Source organism: Mastacembelus armatus, chromosome 20 (assembly GCF_900324485.2).
Source record: "Mastacembelus armatus chromosome 20, fMasArm1.2, whole genome shotgun sequence".
Classification (NCBI taxonomy): domain Eukaryota; kingdom Metazoa; phylum Chordata; class Actinopteri; order Synbranchiformes; family Mastacembelidae; genus Mastacembelus; species Mastacembelus armatus.
The window spans coordinates 19,619,603-19,638,804 of NC_046652.1; the positions used below are offsets into that span (position 1 = coordinate 19,619,603).

The following is a 19,202-nucleotide window of genomic DNA, read 5'->3' on the forward strand; positions in this document are numbered from 1 at the left end:
GTGTTCACCTGCTGGTTGTCTTTGAGAACTGCATCTGAGCGGATGTCCTGACTGAGCCTCGTTGCTTCAGGCTGTAATGGATCTTATATTCTGTCTTTGTCTGAGGCTTTAATCAAAGTTATTTAGTCAAAGTTGTGTCATTGTGTTTGTCTTTGCATAATCCAATATTTAAAGATGTTTGTCCAACAGGCAGCCTTGATGAGGCAAATATGTGGAATAGTCAAATTGGATTGGTGTGTTTTGATGCTGGGGCTTATGCACCTTTGGTTTTTATATTATAAATGGGGTATTTCAGGGACTTTGGCATTTGTGTGGGTTCAAAGGTTTTTATTTAGAAAAAGAATAATTTCTACAGTTTTAATCTAATTTAATGATCTAATTTAATGGCTTTAATCTGCTCCTCTTGGGGCTCACTACCTCTCCAGCTTTGGAGAAGACCTGCTCACATGGCACTGATGGAGCTGCCATGTGAAGGTAGATCTTGGCCATCCCAAAAAGATGGGGGTACATAGCTGCAGGTGTAGCCCAGTAACTGAGCGGGTCTTCTCCTCCGGAGAGGTCGGACTGTTGTGGCAAAACCCGTTGGATGAGCAACAAAGAGAGAGCAGACAGATTGTCTTTTTCAGAATATATTTCATACGAGAAAGGAGCAAAACAGAATATAACACAATTGATCAGAGTCTTCCCCAGTTGTTCCCCAGTTGTTCCCCAGTTGTTCCCAGTTGTTCCCCAGTTGTTCCCCAGTTGTTCTCCAGTTGTTCCCCAGTTGTTCCCCAGTTGTTCCCCAGTTGCTCAGCTCCTATCAGGCTGAGGCCTCAACTTATACAGACATGCAAAGTAAATGCAAATAATCACTGACATAATCAGATGATTGAGTCTGTTCTTCTCTATTGTTCTACAAAGTGATTCCCTAATAAGGCTGTATTCTAAAACTCTATATTCTCATTGGACAGTTAACCCCCCATCCTGGACCTGCTCTGTTACACTGGTCCCTTCCTCACACCTGGTGTCCTAAGGAACCTTTCTCCCAGATCCTCCTCACCAACATCCCTGAGAACCCTGTGTCCCTTAGTGTCAGACTGTACTAGGTCAGGAAGAACATAAACATCAGATATGATTATGAAAAACACATGAGTCTGAGGGAACCTGAAAAACCAAGAATACAGTAAGAAACAATAAAAATCATAAATCAGTAACAATAATCAATCATTGAAACTCATTTTTCCATTACAGGACTCAGACTGGTGTCTCTGGATTTCCACAGTTACATAGGCTGTTGCATTGTGTGATTTTTGAGTGGCACCTAAAACAAAAAGCAGGTCAGTCATTTGTTTTGCACAACAAGATGATACTTATGTTAATGATACTAACCACCTCAGCTGTCCAAAGATCCAAAGATCCCACAGGTTGTCCTGAACTCCGGCCTCAGGCCTAGGTTCTTCCTCTGGTGCTGACTGATGAAGTGCGTTACATTCATTCATTCATTATCTAGACCTGCTTATTATTTGAAGTTGATTCCATTCAAATATCATTTGTGTGTCCAGCTGTGGAAAAGACGATGATGATACAGTCTAATAAATGAAAGACCACCTCTCATTGTCCACTCATTGTCCTCTCATTGTCCTCTCATTGTCCTCTCATTGTCCTCTCATTGTCCTCTCATTGTCCACTCATTGTCCTCTCATTGTCCTCTCATTGTCCACTCATTGTCCTCTCATTGTCCTCTCATTGTCCACTCATTGTCCTCTCATTGTCCTCTCATTGTCCACTCATTGTCCACTCATTGTCCTCTCATTGTCCTCTCATTGTCCTCTCATTGTCCACTCATTGTCCACTCATTGTCCTCTCATTGTCCACTCATTGTCCTCTCATTGTCCACTCATTGTCCTCTCATTGTCCACTCATTGTCCACTCATTGTCCTCTCATTGTCCTCTCATTGTCCTCTCATTGTCCACTCATTGTCCACTCATTGTCCTCTCATTGTCCTCTCATTGTCCACTCATTGTCCTTTATTTGTCCACTCATTGTCCTCTCATTGTCCTCTCATTGTCCTCTCATTGTCCACTCATTGTCCTCTCATTGTCCTCTCATTGTCTTCTCCACCCTCAGCTGTTAATTTGGCCCCAGCCTCCTGAGCATGGCTTCCATTACCAAATACCAATGTTTTAAAACGAGGGTCTAGGAGAGTCGATAAGACGAGGACTCAGTCTCCACGTTGAATCTTGTGGACAGGAAGTGTTGCAAGTGTTGACAAAGAAGAATTGCTGTAGCATTTTTCAGTCCAGTAGCCTTCAGTGCCAGCTTGTGTTGGCCCACTCTAACAATGGGTATGACTTTGGATGCTGAAACAGGTTTTTCAGCTGACAACTCTGTGGTGGCCAGATTAAACGGTGCAAGCACTTCCAAACATTCACTGATTGTGTCCAGTCGGTAAATGAGAGGGGAGGTACGTCTGTTGTCAAGGATGTCACTGCTGCACCTCCAGGTTCACGTTGTTCATAGAGTCAGAAAATATGTGGAATTCCATCTTGTTTCAACTTCATGGATGAGCTTATGAGCCGGCTTCTGTAGTTGATTTTGGACTTCTGTAAGTTTTTCTTTTTTTGCCCTCTTCATATTTTTTTTCAACCACAGCTTTTAAAGCCTCTGGAGAAGGCAGGACATATGAGGGGTCAAGCTTCTGTACAAGGGCCCTGAAGCCTTTGTCCTCCACCACTTTAAAGGCTGTGCATCAAGTACGACCATATCAACCAGAGCCTCATCAACTCAGCTCACAGGCCTTAGAAAAAAACTATACAACACATTTAATTTGATGCATAATTTTGTTTATGTGTCTTCCTGTCTAAATAAATCATGTGAGGTTTATCTTGTCCAGTTCCCACTGCACCACCAGCAGCTACTGGCCCTGTATTAGGTCTCTGGGTGTTTGGACCACAGGTGCTGCAGCATCGAGGACGAATTGCTGCTCCATGTCAGCTCCTGAGACAAACCAGGCTCTGGACCTTTATGAGGTTAATCAGGTCAAAGTGCTCCCAGACATGATTGTGATCTTTTTGGTTCTTCCTCCATGTCCCTTCATCACTCAGTCCCTCAACTCAGTGTCTGACTTACCTGTCTGACTTACCTGTCTATTACTAAACCTGCTCTGTTTCTATGTCTGTCTGGTGTGTGAATAAGTGTGTGTGTGTGTGTGTGTGTGTGCGTGTTTGTAACTAAACTAAATAAACCTAAACATAAACTAACACTCTCCCTGACTACAATTCAAATGTCAACAATAATAATGTCTCTATCAGTCTCCTCTCAAAAACCCTCAGTCTGATCAAAAACCTTTTAAAGTCTTGACATGTTGAAACTTTCAGCTCCTGCAAAATTCCCACGAAGCAGCTCGACATGTCATGTGACTCACACGGTCACGTGAATTTGGGGCATGTTGAAGCAGGGATCCAAACACTGATCAGTTAAAAAATGAACTTTGGTTTGAGTCAAGTCACAGCAGAACCAACACATATATCCTGTAAAGGGCACAACCTTTTTCCTGTCAAAGTCCAACAGGAAATAGACATTAACACCAAGTGCTGTAAAGAATGACATCTACCATCTCCACTGGGACTAATGGAGCTGGAACACTTGTCCTGATGCTTCAGTGCGTTCCTTAGTCAATGACCACGTGCTCAAATAAACACAGAAATGAGTCTTTGGATCAAATCGATAAAGGAACCAAGATCCAAACTCTGCTGATAAGAACATAGACTTGTTGGAAATTAGACAGGAACAGAAACATGTCTCTGATCTCTAATTCAAGATTTTTCTGTTCAGCTCTTTGGACTTTCTGACATGTGTCTGTGTCAGTGAGGCAGGTGGGAGCAGAACCAGACTGGATCTGTTTCTCTTTTTTAATTAGTAGTTCACTAATTCCTGACCCGACTGATGATGATGCTGTGTTGTCTGCAGGCATTTGAGGTCTCTGTCAGTCTGGGGCTGTGCTGTTTTGGTTCGTTGGCTGGTAGAGAACTTTTCTCTGCTCTGGATGAAACTGGACTTTTGGTTCAAACGGAGGAAGCTCATCAAATGTGCTGTTATGGTGTCAGCTACAGATTCTGCTGTTCTCTGGGAGCACCATGTTCTTAGCCCAGAATTGTCCACATTGAATTGATACCGTGTCCATTAAAAGTGGCCGAATTAGCCGTTAGCAGCTCCAGTTTTCAGTGAACCCAGGGATGTCCAGACATCTGGACCTGGATCACTGTGACCCTGAAGAAAACCTAAAAACATGAGGATTATCAAGCAAGTTCTGCAGCATCTTATTTGGATTGAGAGGACCAGTATGTTGGCAGGTAGAGAGCAGATGGTCAGTCAGTGTTTCATGGAGCCTGGACTCTTGATTTAGTTCTATATAGGGTCTGTTTTAGGTCAGAGGAGCCAGTTCAGCAGAAATGCTGATGTGCTGACAGGAAAGTGGTTTGGTGCCTTAGGAAGTTCAGTCTGTTTCAAACCAGTGTGTTGTCTGTAGTGAATCTGGACCACCAGTACTGTGTTCTGGTTATAGTCCAGTCTGTGACCTGGACTGGTCTGTGCTGAGTCTTAGACTGAGCTGGTTTCCACAGTCTGGTGTGGATTTCTTTGCATCAGTGTTGCCCACTGATATTGTGTTGCATGTTGTTGGACTCATTTCTGTTGTTCAGCTTAAGGATCTCCTGCTAATTGGAATGAAAAGCTCCAAAATGACTGAAGCTTCCTGTTTCATGTGATCCATCAGAGTGGGACACAGTTGATAGGCCTGGACATTTAGAGGCTTAGATGGGAAACAAATCCAGATGTGATTGTGCAGATGTTTGTTCTATGGCAGTATATATAAGTACTGGGACAATGAGCCATGAGCTGAACTCAGTGAGGTCACGTGGGCCTCAAATCCAGATGTGTCATGTTTGAGTCCTTTTCCATTTGCCAAGAAAAATGTGTGGTTGTCAAATGAAAGAATCATCCTGACTGGAACCAGGAGATCAGTGTGGATATCCAGCTCTACAGCTCAGCACACTGAGGAAGAGAACCAGCTTTAGTTCTGGTCTGGGCACTACCTGTCAGCTCCAGCTCCCTGAGTTCCCAGTAGACCAGTATCAGCAGTCCAGTGCTGTCAAAGTCCTTGTTGTACTGCAGGATGTGTGAGGAGCTGGACTTCAGCCAGGTAGTTTGTTGCTTTGGACAGCAGGTGGTGCTGCTGAGGCTCAAACATCCAACACTGGGTTTTTGGCTCAGTTGCATTTAGACGACACACAGGGAGACGAGCTGAGCTCAAACCTGGGACACGGACCGAACTAAAATAGATCCACAGAAAGACCAGGCAGCTCCACGGGAGTACTGCAGTACTGACAGTACTCTGTTGTGGCCTGGTTCAGGTCCAGTTGGACAGATGGACTCAGTCAGTCCTTGGACACATGGTCAGGATTTAAAAATAAAGACACCTGAGCAACAAGATCCAGTTTGATTCCACCTGCTGAAGCTGAGAGATGCTCATAAACACATCACCTTAAAGTGTGTGTGTTTGTGTGATCGCTAACACACAGACGCACACAGAGTCATGTGACTTCCTGTGAATGTGGCGCAGCAGGAAGTGTTCAGTCGATGGCTCAGACTCCATTTTCAGAGCAGACAGACTCGGTTCCTCACAGGAAGTGGATCCTTTTCTTTAGCCGACATAAAGTGGTTGTGGAAGCTGTGCTAAGTGAAGCTGCCTGTGTCCATGTTCGTCTGTAACTGTAGCTTCATTAGATTTCACTGAAACGTGTTGATCTGTGTGTGTGAGGAGTCCAGAGTCCATAGAGCTGCTGCTGGAAACTGTCTAATCATCAGGGCTGGATTAACCAGGGGCCTGAGAGCTCAGGGGCCCTTGGGCCTGTGTCTCTGGATGAAGGGACATCTTTTATTTTGAAAGTCACAGAGCTCAGGTCAAAACCACAAAACAAACAGAAAAACAGGAAAAGAAATTCAGCTCCTGTGACTGAAAACAAATATTTGAGTCATATTTGAGAAACGACCAGACAGCTGTGGTTTAATTTCCCATCAACCAACTGACTGATGTTTCTGCTGGGACCTGTAGTTTCTGAGCTTCAGCCCTGAAGCTTCAGCTGCAGCTCCTCATGTTGTGGCTGAAACAAACACCAACACAATAGACTCAGACCTGTTCCCCTGGTGCTGTAAACAGCTTTAATAAGGACTGAAGTAATAACAGTCCCAGCAGGCTGGAGACCAGGATCCTGGACTTTCTGAACAACATGGTTTTTCACCTGAGTTTGTCAGTGACATAATTAATTAGCTGGAACCTCATTTTAAAAGTTTGGCCTTTAGCAGCAGCACAAACTGGGCATCACGCTGAGATTCTTTGTAGGTGGTACTTTCCTTTACACTATTGCAGATGTGGAGAACTTGGCCAAAGTTTACTTGGCCCTCAAACAGTTTTTAGGGGGTTCTGTGGTCTTTCCAAGCCACTTAAGACCCCAAGTAGTAAAACAGCTTTGTGGCCATTGCAGGTACGTTCTACTTGTTAATGAAAACCATGTGACTGAGACCACACCAGTAAATATGAACTGACTGTGCCCCAGGCTTTCCTAATGTGACTGGTGCCATAGGCTGCACACACAGTCATACCAAGGCCCCTCCAGGCCCCAGTGAAGGGGGTTTTGTAAACCTAAAGGGGGTTCACAGTATCAATGTGCAGGTGAGTTACTATTACAGTTCTTTTTATGGTGGATTGGTAATATATAGAGGAATGTGTCCAATAAGTGCAGGTGACTGACTAAAGAGTCTTAGATGGTGTGGGACTCTATGGGCCATATCACCACGTGGGAGCCAAAAGCCAGGATCTGGGACTGACTCAAGACTTTTCACGTTGATGCACATTATTTAAATGTGGTAAGAAAATATGAATGTCAAGCTTTTACACACTTATTCTGGGCTAACACAACTGCATTTGACCATCGTACAGGGGACTACAATGGGATCCTGCTTGGGGACAGGTGCTATGCCTGTAGGCAGGATTTTATGACCCCATTCCCTGACCCCTATCCTGGGCCACAAACCCGTTACAATGCAGGTCTAGGCAGGACAAGGCAGTGACATGACCTTTGGGCAACTAAAGGGAAGATTTCAGGGTCTGAACAGTCTGAGGGTTGAACCTGACAGGGCATCATTGTCACATGTGCTGTATCACACAACATCAGCACCATTAGAAAGGAGAGGAGGTGCAGCCTGATGACGACCTCCAGCCAGTGCACTTGACCAACCTAGTGGCTGAGCTGCACAGGATTGTGGGACACTGTTTTTGAGAGGAATTCTAAAAATAAATAAAGACACAGACGAGTCAAATGTGGTTTTCATTGATAAAAAGGTTCATGTTCTCCTGCAGAGACAGATGTTGTTATGCAAAGTCAACAGTCGTGCTCTGGGTGAAATGGTGTTTAAGTCCTTACTCTGAAGTTCCTTTGGCAGCACCTCTATCTCTAGTGCAAGTTTCTTCTTCTTTAGCTGCTGGATCCATTTCTCCCTTCAGGTTTGGTTTTTAATTCCAAATATTCAGTCTAAGCTGCAGATGACGTCTATAGAGGGAACAGATGTCACCCTGTGGCATTTGCTGAGAAAAGAACCTGAGCTGTCAAAACCAAACCAAACAGATGTGCAGCACTGTCCACCTCTGTATCACTTCTCTGCACATGTGGACTCATACTGCAGTCAGAAACAGGAAGTACATCAGTCGACACATCAGCTTTATAGTGTGTATTATAAAGTGTGTGTTTCTGTGTAGTCGTGCACCTACAGGTTCTTCCTCCAAAGGACACTCATCATCCCAGAGGGTTTCTTCACTGTCCTGTGCAAAGACAATAAATGGTGTGACAAAGTGACACACTGTCCTCACTACTGATGGAAAAACTCCCTGCACAGGCTTCAGCCACCACTTGCACGGGAACAGGTCAAAGTGTTGGTGTGTTATGTGAAACTGCACAAAGGGGAAACACTTTGATCACAATGAGACACCCAGTGAAAGACACAGCAGCACTTTTACCTTCAGTCAGAGTCGGTTTAGCTGCTTCCTTTCATGTCAGTGCAGTTCAGAGCACTACTCAAGGTCTAACAGCTGAAGTGACTGTAGCTGACATGTGGATCACACCAGCTACAAGGTAGGAACCAATCATTTCACAGCACACACAGAGAATCAAAAGCCTCTTTACCAGGAATGAAGGTGCTGCTGCTGTGGGTCTAAGGAAGACCTGCCCCCAGGGATGTTCTGAACTTTGGGCCGGTTCACATTTAACCCAAGGGCCAGCTCTTCTGCAGGGCTGTGACGTGGGGGTGCAGGACCAGCACCTGTTTTTGGTTTTGCTCTGCCTTTTTCCTGGTTGCTGATATAAACAAACAAGCCCGTCATGCCACAGTCTTTGAAAAAGAACAGTACATGTAGTTCATATTCCCATTTTGGAGAATGTTCTTGTAGTTCACCTTTACTTGTTCCCAGGTTCTAGTGGGTCCTGTGGTGGCTCTAATATAAAAGAGTAAAGTAATTATGAACATTAACAAAGAAAAGTGCATCATATAAAGTGTAAGAAGTGATAAAACATCTAACACTGTCACTACTTACACATTTAATTTGCCAACCCTCCCTCTTGGCTTTTGCAGCCTTGGAGCTGTTCCCTGATGTTCTAATTCAGTGTTGGAACCCTCCATAGCCCTCCATTAAGAGTTCTTGTTCTGTCGCTGAGAAAAAGTGGGAACCAATAGCAGCGTAGCTGATCAGTGTTTCTACTATGGACACATGGCCCCTTTTAAACCAGAGCATGGACGTGCAGTGATCTCAGATAAGTCAGTCCAGTCAAACTGATCATCAACAACAGGTGTGTTTGAAGAACCTGATCAGCCAGAGAACGATCAGCTGGATCAGATCATCTCAGATGTGATAAGGACGTACGGAGAACTGGCCCCAGGCCTCTGGAGGGACAGTTTCCAATGTTTGTTTTTCACACTTCATCCATGTGTTTAATATGTCAGGACCTGACAACTGCACAGGAAGAAGTTAGAACACATGATGTGGATTCATTTGTCTCTGATTCCTCTGATACTCTGTGTGTTTCCACAGTCAGATACAAACAAACAGGAAACACTGGATTTGTTGACAGACGTTTGACCAATAACAGACTGTTTCCTCCTCCTCATCATGTCTTTGGTGGATCCAGTAAATCCCGTGGGACGAAGCAGCCTGGGTGTCCCGGGTGGATCCTCATAAAGTCAGCAAAGTAAGAAGTTCTCTTCAAATATTTGACTTTTAGGAACAACCAGGCTCCTCTGACATAAAACACGACTAACACCAAGAGGTGAACAGAACATTTGGTACATAAACATGCAGTCGTGTCTTTTTAATGCATTTGTTCTGTCTTTAGTCTTGAAATGATCAATTTCATTCATCTTAAATACTGTAGAAATATTTGTGTTTTATTTTGAAAATCCACACATTAAATTAAACTGTCTTTGTACCAAGTGAATGAATCAAATGTGGCCCCATGAGCTGCAAAGTGACGTCTGCTCCAGGAGCTGAGCTTTAATCCAGAGACCAAAGTCTGTTAGTCCTGAGTTCATAATGATCCTGTGAGGAACCACATCACTGATGTGTCGCAGCACTTTGTGTCAGACAGACATAGATCCAGATGGTGAGGACCATGTCTCCGTCTATAGACCATGAGTGGTCTCTGTCTTTCTGAGGCTGAAGATGATGTCAGTCAGATGCTGTGTGACCTCAACCCTAGAGGTCGACTGATCGGTTGATTGTTCCGTCCAGTTTTGACCCTTTTTACCATCGTCGTCTTCATGTAGCTGAGCATATTAACAGACAGGCTCGTCTGTGGGTAGCCCAGTGTTGGTGTTATTGTGAGACCTGATGACCCCCCTTGTGTCAATCAAACGGCCTTTCTGTCAGACCTCAGTGGACGTGGACAAGTGGAGGCCGACTAACTCCTGGAAGAGGGAGCAGAAGAAGGTCTTGGGATGAAACAGCAGGGATTCAGTTCTTCTTTTCAGAGCCGTATATATTTCATTAGTCAGAGAGGAAACAGGACTTTATCTACCATGCAGGTAAAAGCAACGTAGAAGAAGAAGGAGGAGACTTTAATGTGACTAAACATGTGATTTCATTTCCAAACACCATGAGCTTCCTACAGACAGGACTAGAAACAGTATGAATGAATGTGCTTCACAACCTGAGATGCCTGGACACATGTTCCCACTCAGTCAAATGGGCCATTTCAATATTATGAAACATGATGATGATGATTTGGACTCAAACACACTTTAATTCTCCCTGTTCAAGCTGAGAGAAGCTCATGAACACGTCATGTTAAAGGACTCTGGCTGAGGCATTCTGGATTAACTGGAGGCTTTTTATGGGGATATTGGGACATCCAGATAGTAATGAGTTACAGTAATCTAGAGGCCAATCTAGTGAGTTAAAGGACATGTCCTGGTCAAAAATAACTCCAAGGTTTTTTACAGTAGTGCTGGAGGCCAGTGCTATGCCATCTAGAGTAGCTATAATTTGAGAAAAGTTATTTCTGAGATTTTTTGGCCCAAATATAATGACTTCTGCTAAAAGTAAAAAGTTACTGGTCATCCAGGCTTGTATGTCAGTTAGACAGGCATAGCAGTGGTAATTAATAGAGTGTTTCCTAATGACATAGCCCAAAGGAAGCATGTACAGGGTGAACAGAATCGGTCCTAGCACGGAGCCTTGTGGAACTCCATAACTAACTTTTGTTTGTGTGGAAGGTTCATCATGGACATGAACAAACTGGAATCTGTCCGATAAATAGGATTGGAACCATTTTAACGCTGTTCCTCTGATACCAGTCACATGCTCCAGTCTCTGTAATAAGATGTGGTCAATGGTGTCGAATGCTGCACTAAGGTCTAGGAGGACAAGTATCGAAACAAGTCCATTATCTGAGGCTAAGAGAAGATCGTTGGTAACTTTCAACAGTGCTGTTTCTGTACTATGATGTGCTCTAAATCCTGATTGGAAATCTTCAAATAGTTCATTCCTGTGTAAGTGGTCTGATAGCTGCTTAGCAACAGCTTTTTCTAGGATTTTAGAAATAAATGGCAGGTTGGTTATTGGTCTATAATTAGCCAAGACTCCTGGATCAAGACTAGGCTTTTTGAGGAAAGGTTTGATTACTGCAGTCTTAAAGGCCTGTGGTACGTAGCCTGATACTAGAGATAAATTTACCAAGTCCAATAAAGATGAGTTCATTAATGGCAGGGTGCCTTTAAGCAGTCTAGTCGGGATGGGGTCTAAGAGACACGTTGATGATTTTGATGAAGCAACTACTGATGTAAATTCAGAGAGATCTATAGGAGAGAAGCAGTCTAAACATAACTGAGGTCCTACAGATGATTCAAGAGCTACTGTAGTAGAAGATTCATTTATTGCAGGTATAGGAAGCATCTGCTGAATTTTATCTCTAATAGTTGTGATTTTATTTGTAAAGAAACTCATAAATTCATCACTGCTGAGAGCTAAGGGAACACTGGGCTCAACAGAGCTGTGACTTTTTGTCAGCCTGGCTACAGTGCTGAAAAGAAACCTGGGATTGTTCTTATTTATTTTTGATTTGGACTCAAAAACATTTTAATTCTCCCTGTTCAAGCTGAGAGAAGCTCATGAACACGTCATGTTAAAGTGTGTGTGTTTGTGTGATCGCTAACATGCAGACGCACTCAGGGTCATGTGACTTCCTGTAAATGTGGCGCAGCAGAAAATGTTGAGTCCATGAGTTCAGATTCCACTTGTTGGTACCTGGACCCTCAGAGTCCCAGCTGCTGGGACCATGTCCTGGACTTTGTTGTGTAGTGGGCTTGGGATCCTGGTTGGACTGGTCTTTCTGCAAATACACTAAAAGTATTGGAGTGTAATGTGAGTACTAACTAACAATATATATCACAGTTTATTTGCTGTGTACTTCAAAGTGTACTGCAAATACACTAAAAAGCAGGCTAGAAGTATATAAGTAGTACCTGTAAGTTCAGTACCCAGTAGAGCTGCAGTACAACATTAAACCCAGATCAGAGCGGGTAGTGTACTCATGTGTGTAGTGGTACTGCTGTAACCACAGAGTCATGTGACTTCCTGTGGCGCAGCAGGAAGTGTTCAGTGGGTGAGCTCAGACTCCATGTTGAGAGCAGACAGCAGGAGGAGGAAAAGTGAAGCTGAGGCAGGTGAGTGTTAATCCAACATTATTATGATCTGACTGTTGGAGGCTCACACTCACTTTTCTCTCTGTGGACTGTGGAGGGAAGAACCTGGGTCCGCACAAAGCCGCTGAAACTAAAGGAGGGAACAACAGTCCATGACTTCCTGTGGACACAAAGTCCTGATCCGCTGAAGAATCCACATTAAAGCTGCAGCTGAGCCCAGAACAGAGGCCCAGCTTTAAAGACAGTTGTTGTGCTGCCTGCTCTGAGTCCATTGGACTCTGGCTTCATGTCCGTGTGGCGGGACTTCCTGTTTTCTGTTTTGTTACTGCGTCACTTGAATGGCCTGGTTCAGAAACGTTGAAACTTCCTGTCTGTGAGCATTTGTGGATTCAGGGCTCCATAAACAGTCGATTGATCAGTGATTGATGTGAAATCAATAAAACCATGTTTGTGTTTGCAGAGGTCAGTACCACAGACAGAGACTTTGGGCAGTAACAGGCTGTTTCCTCCTGTTACCACGTGTGTTTGATGGAAACGGGGGTTTTCAGTGAATCACGCGGGACGAAGCAGCCTGACGTCAGCCCTTCAAAGTAAAGGACGCCTCTATTTTTAAAAGTCTTTAAAATATTGAGGGGTGTCAGAAATGCTTTGAGGCTTTTATTGTGAAGGAGCTGGTAAACGTGACTCAGGTTTTTCTATCCAGCTGATTGTGTCGGGATCGAACCGTAGCTGCTGATACAGTGTTGATATGAAAACCAAATATGACCAAGTCTGTGCTGTTGTTGTTGTCGATGCTTTTCTTTAGGGGTCTGTGTGTTTGTGGGTCTGACAGCCAACTGTTGGACCATAGGGTCCATCAGCAGCATCAACAGAAACTACAACTGCTCCAGCTCCCTGAGTTCACAGTGGACCAGTGTCAGTGTTCAGGTTTAGGTCCATGGAAGTCCAGACCTTCCTGAGGGTTTCAGAGTTTCTGGAGACGACAGCTCTGGGACCTTTCTGAGAAAAGTGCGTCAGAAACAACAAGTTCCTCTTATAGTTGCTGTTTCTCTTATGTTGTTCTGGTTCTCTGGTCTGTATAAAAGCCACAGTCCTGACCCTCTAAAAGGCCCCGTGCAGGACTGATATTAGTCTCCTCCCCCACTATTCAAACAGAATGAGGGTTGAGGTGACAGGACACTGTTACTGCGGTGGACTGGTTTTTCACGTTGGACTCCCCCATAAGCATCAGGCCTCTGGGAACAGGGTCCCAGCAGCTGTGTAACCTGCCCACAGGAAGTGGGGCAGTTTGCTGCCTTTTTTCAGTTTAGTGTCAATAAAAAAGCATCAGCAGCTTGTTCTAATGTGTGTGGACGCAGGGCTGGAGCCCCACAGAGCTGGGGACTTTAATGAGGCTGTTTCTGGTCCTGGTACAGGACCGAATCACCCTCTGTGGGTGGAGATGAAACCAGCCCACCTCACTGTTTTTCTGCTGCTTGATAAATGACCCTACCACCTCCTGTAGTGCTGGACTGGGCTGCTCGTGTGGTTAATGGGCGTCCGGGTCCAGGAGAAGATCAGCTCCCTGTCCAGCCCAGAGACAGACCAGGTCTCAGAATCTAAGTCAGGTCAAAGTCCAGAGGCAGAGACAGGCAGCTGAGGAAACAGGTTTAAATATGTGTTTCAGCCGTTTTCCAGATGTTCGGAAGAGGATCCTTTAAAAAGACCTGAATTCCAGCAGCAGGTGTTGGTCAGTGGCCTGTGTGTGTCTTACACAGCTGTCCAGGTGTGTGTGGTTCAGAAAGGCTCCTTCTCTCTGGTCCTAAATGTTCGGCTAATACTCAGTGTGGGAGTAGTGCTGCCGTGAAGGGACCAGGATCAGGCTGGGAGGACTCAGACCGGCCCACGCAAAGCTCCCAACCCAGTGGACTATGCAGGAGCTGGTGGTCAACTGGTTCTGGTTTCCAGTGGGTGTGTGACAGAAACAGCTGCAAACCAAACACTGAAAAGACGTTTAGTCGAGTGTGGTATTAGTGCAGGGGAGTAGACTTCACCTTTACCTTGGATGTACTTATCAGAGATACACAGAACAAATATACCCAAGAATACTTGGACTACACTGACAAGTACACAGAGAAATATAAGTATATGCAGCCTGGACTTTAGTTTGACTGACGGAAACTTGGCGAATCAATAAAGAATCGGGCCAATAGGCAGAATCAATACTGGTCCTGGTCTCAGTTCCCATCCCTACTTATACACAACATTTAGGTATTTGTCTTGTAGTATTAGGTGGAGTACTTTAGAGTAAATAGTCACATTGTGTGTGTTGCTGTGTTGGATTTAATTCATGTTGTCCACTTGTTGGTACCTGGACCCTCAGAGTACCAGCTGCTGGGACCATGTCCTGGCCTCTGTTGTGTAGTGGGCTTGGGGTCCTGGTTGGACTGGTCTGTCTGCAAAGACACTAAAAGGATTGGAGTGTAATGTGAGTACTAACTAACAGTATATATCACAGTTTATTTGCTGTGTACTTCAAAGTGTACTGCAAATACACTAAAAAGCAGACTAGAAGTATATAAGTAGTACCTGTACACAGACAGAGACCAGAGTGTCCAGGATCCAGCTGTCTGTGTGTGAAGAGGGACTGGTCCAGACCTGATCCTGTGACCTTCAGTCCTGAACTCAGACCCTGAGACTGTTTGTCAGTGAGTCAGCGACTGTTTCTTCCTTTTTTACAGCCACAGTTTGATTGTGATTGTGCTTGTTTGTTAAAGAGCTGCTGACAGTTGCAGATCCATCTCAGCCAGCTCAGAATAAAACCCATTGTCCAGTGTGTATTCAGGGAAATACTGGCCCCATCAGGGCCCTGGATTCAGGTCCACACATGTTCCACATACATGTGGTTCCACATACATGTGCATATGTATAGGGGCTCTAAGAACAGAGCCAGAGTCTGAGCCAAAGTCCCAGTTTCTTCTGTTTGAAGGGACATATTTCTAGTTAGTTTCAAAAAGTGAAGCAAAAAGATGCAAAACAACAACAAAGAAATGAACAATGAGCATAAAACGACACCAAATGCCTTGAGATTCAGTCAGTGGGACAGGAAACAAAGAACCACAGCTGTTGTTTCTTCTTTGGACTGAAATATGATGGAACAGTTTCATTTGCCATCAGTGGATCGACTGATGTTTCTGCTGTGATCTGTAGTTTTCCTGAGTTGAAGTCCCTCCAGCTGCAGCTCCAGATGTTCTGGCTCCATCTAGTGGCTGAAACAAACAACAACACTTGGTCAGGCTGAAACTCTGAGCTCAGACATTTTCCACCTGACAGAGCTGAGAGGAGATCTGGCCACGATTCAAATCATCAGGACTCAGTGAATTTCCAACCAAATATGTCCTGATGACACAGGAGACTTTTCAGACCAAAGTCTTTCATATGTTCTGAAGGAAACACTGATGTTCCTGTAGGATCATGTTTAAGATCAACTGAGAGCAGCTGCTGAAAATTGTTCAGGGAGCTGCTGACAGACACACAGCAGGGAGGGACATTTCAAAATAAAAGTCTGCTCCAGATTCACTGACACTTATTGGACAATTACTTTAATGAGGACTGGGATAGTCCTATGATAGTCCAGAGACATGTTCAACACTGAGACCACCAGGCCTCTGGAGGGACCATTTCCACTGGGAGAGACTGTGAGAACTTCCTGTGATGTTGTTGACTTCCTGTTTGTGTTGCAGAGCGTCCACTCACTGCCACATGTGAAGAAGAGCAAAGTGTGAAGTCAGACTCCATTTTAAAGTCCACAGAGAAGAAGAAGGAGGAAACAGGAAGTGGGAAGCAGGGTGAGTGTTAATATGACACCTGCACATATTGATCCATGTGATTGATGAATGTTGGGATTGAGTCTGGTTTAGACTTGTGTTTCCTGACGTCACAGTCACACTGTGTCTCTGGGATGGTTCCATCAAACTAATGTCCAATCAATAAGAAGCTGCTGCCGTTACAGGGGGACAGCTGACCGGGTTTGTTCCTCTGGTCTCCAGGGTCCCTGGTTTCCCTCTCAGACCACAGAAGATGAGTCTTTGTTGGGGGGAAGAGGAGGACAGACCAGGGTCTCTAGGATTCAGCTGTCTGTCCATGAAGAGTAACCGGTCAATAGTTCCTCCTCCAGCCTTCAGTCCTGAACCTGGACCCCCAGACTCAGGGTAAGAGACAGTTTCTAGTGTAAACTGAGCTGAAGATGAGTCCATGGTCCAAATGTCTCTGTCAGTCCATGGACATGTGGAGTGGACACAGTTCACTACTCAATATGTATGGACATTTATATCCAGGACATTAACTGTTTGTGTTTGCAGAGGGGGGTACCCCAGAAAGAGACCAGGGTCTGCAGGATCCAGCTGTCTGTCCATGAAGAGTGACCGGTCAATAGTTCCTCCTCCAGCCTTCAGTCCTGAACCTGGACCCCCAGACTCAGGGTAAGAGACAGTTTCTAGTATCAACTGAGCTGAAGATGAGTCAATGGTCCAAATGTCTCTGTCAGTCCATGGACATGTGGAGTGGACACAGTTCACTACTCAACATGTATGGACCTTTATATCCAGCACATTAACTGTCTGTGGTCTGGAAGACAAAATCCTGATCCACTAACATCAGGTGTCCTTTCCTGTGATTCATTAAACAAACCAAAACAATGCAGTGCTGTGGTGCAGGAGACCCGTTGGCTTCCCTTTGAGCTGCACTCTATGGTTGAGAGGAGATATCCAACTTTAAATATATATAGAATATATCAAATTTAGGCTGTGGGCAGAAAACGGACTTTTGTGCTGGAGGATCAGATATTTAGTCCGAAAAAACCTGTTTCCTGGAAACATTTCAGGCCGACTGACACCAATCAACATATTTGTGGTTGGAGTTTCTAAGAGGCCGTGTCAGTAGTTAGTGTAGTCCCCGACAGAAACAACAGACCGAAGCTCTTCATCTCCATTTAAATGCAGTCGTCAGAAGGAATTCACAGCTTCCAGGTGGAAAACCATCTCCGTGGTAACGGTCCCTCCCCCTGCACACCTCTGTTGACTGGTTGGTTTTTTCACTGCAGTTCACAGCGAGTGAGAAAGGACGTGAACATCCAGTCTAGAGCGTCAGCTCCAGCTGCAGAGCTAACGTGGTCAGTTCTTAGTATTATTAAATGTCTCTGCATCACTTTGACTCTACGCAGCCAAAGCAGGTCCACAAAGGATGGAATATGAGACCCAGCTCAATACTGTGCAGCACAGTAGTTCACTGAGCCAACCAGTCCCAATGAACACAGCTGCTTTTTGGATGCAAACACATGTGCAGCGTTAATGTTAATGCGTAAGATTGTGGCACCAATGAGGAACAGCCCATTAAAGAAACAGAGCTGTGCTTTATGCTCTGCTCTCTGATCAGGGTTTAGGTTTGGTGTCTCTGTTTGTCGGCCGCTTTTCTGACTGATTATTAAACTCAAAGCCTAACACGGTCTGGGCCGGAACAGACTCCATCTGACCCTTCTGGCAGTGAACATAGATGGTCTCAGTAGTATTGATTCTGAATTGATCAATGATCAGTTGATGTTGAAGGAAGCCCAGTTTGAATCAGCCTGTGTTCTCACAGTCCAACCTGTTTCTAGATTCCCCTCTAGAGCTTTGTTGTATCAGCATTAACACAGTGTCATTCATTGTTTATTGTGCAGGGCTAAGGATTTACTTTGTCTGTGCAGCACCTGCATCTGCTACCATGGAAATACTTTCTGTGTCTCCATGTGCCACATCAGATTCCTCCCCCTCCTCCAACGATGCAGGCAAAGTTCTGCTTTCAAGTCTAACAACACGACTGAGAGTAGATATTATTTTACTGATGAGCTGAGCTATTGTTCAATTCTAATATCTGATCTTATCTAGCATGTTGATTCTGTGGCCTATTTATTCAGTCGCTCTGTTGGACTCTGCCTGCAGACTTTAAAAAAAGCTGGAGATGCTCATTATTTGTGGAGACACAATTAAATCAGATTCATCACCTGCTCCCAGTAGACCCCCCCCCCATTTCCTACACACACACACACACCTGTGCCAAACTGTAAAAATGTTGATCTTCCTGAATGTGAATGACCAATATATTTTCATCACACACACAGGAAGTGTCAAAAAGTTGCACAACACAACAGGCATCAATCAACTTAAGATCCAAGCTCAGCATCCATAAAGCAGTCCTGGCACAGCTGACACAAATGTAAAACAAACAAATAACAAACTAACAAAATATGAAGGACAAACACAAAGAGGTTAAATCAAATCAAACTCCTTCAGCCGTCCACACATTTCAACAGCTTTGTTGTTTTCAACATGTTCCAGAGAACTGTACCAAAGGTTCTCCTCATTCCTCCAGTGGTTAAAACAGGGTTTCAGTTTCAGATATCTGCAGTTATGAAGAACAAATTTATGCAGCAATAAAAGATTGTTTATAACGAAATCACCTTTTTATCTTCCAGATAAATTCCAAATTTCACCAAATTCAGAGGCTTAAATCTTCTCCCCTGAATCCAGCTCTGTACATCTCTCCTAAAGGAAGATACAAACTCACAATGAAAGAACAGATGATTGAGATCTTCAGTTCCACAGAAGGAACATTGATTCACCTCCAAATTAAATTTCATTGGTTGGATATATTTCATTTAAACTTTAAAGTGAATCTCTTTAATCTTGGGGGAAAGAGGAAAAGATGGAATTTTTCCTTATTTTCTTAATTTCACAGGATCAAAATCTTTAACAACATCTCTTCTCTTGACACATTTGGACATATAATATGGAATAAACAGCTATGAAGAAATCTGTTAGTGCACGTCTCATTACAAAACTCTGCTCCTTCAGTGCAGAGCTTTCTCAAGCTGGGAGTAGCATTAGAATATAATATGTCTTCCCTTACCATTTGTTCTACAGTAACTGGTAACGCTGTAATGATTCTATTAGAAATA

General features: G+C 44.2%; 1 protein-coding gene across 1 annotated transcript in view; it reads left to right on the plus strand.

Moving 5' to 3' along the window:
* LOC113121853 (uncharacterized) overlaps positions 1–19,202 on the plus strand; it is a gene marked incomplete at its 3' end in the record, with an annotated part of 90,904 nt that overhangs the window by 44,338 nt on the left and 27,364 nt on the right. The window contains exons 2-5 of the mRNA XM_026292695.1: positions 12,128–12,250; positions 15,952–16,056; positions 16,221–16,419; positions 16,570–16,689. Coding sequence (XP_026148480.1) covers positions 12,205–12,250; positions 15,952–16,056; positions 16,221–16,419; positions 16,570–16,689 — 470 coding nt within the window. The remainder of the gene's footprint in view (positions 1–12,127; positions 12,251–15,951; positions 16,057–16,220; positions 16,420–16,569; positions 16,690–19,202) is intronic.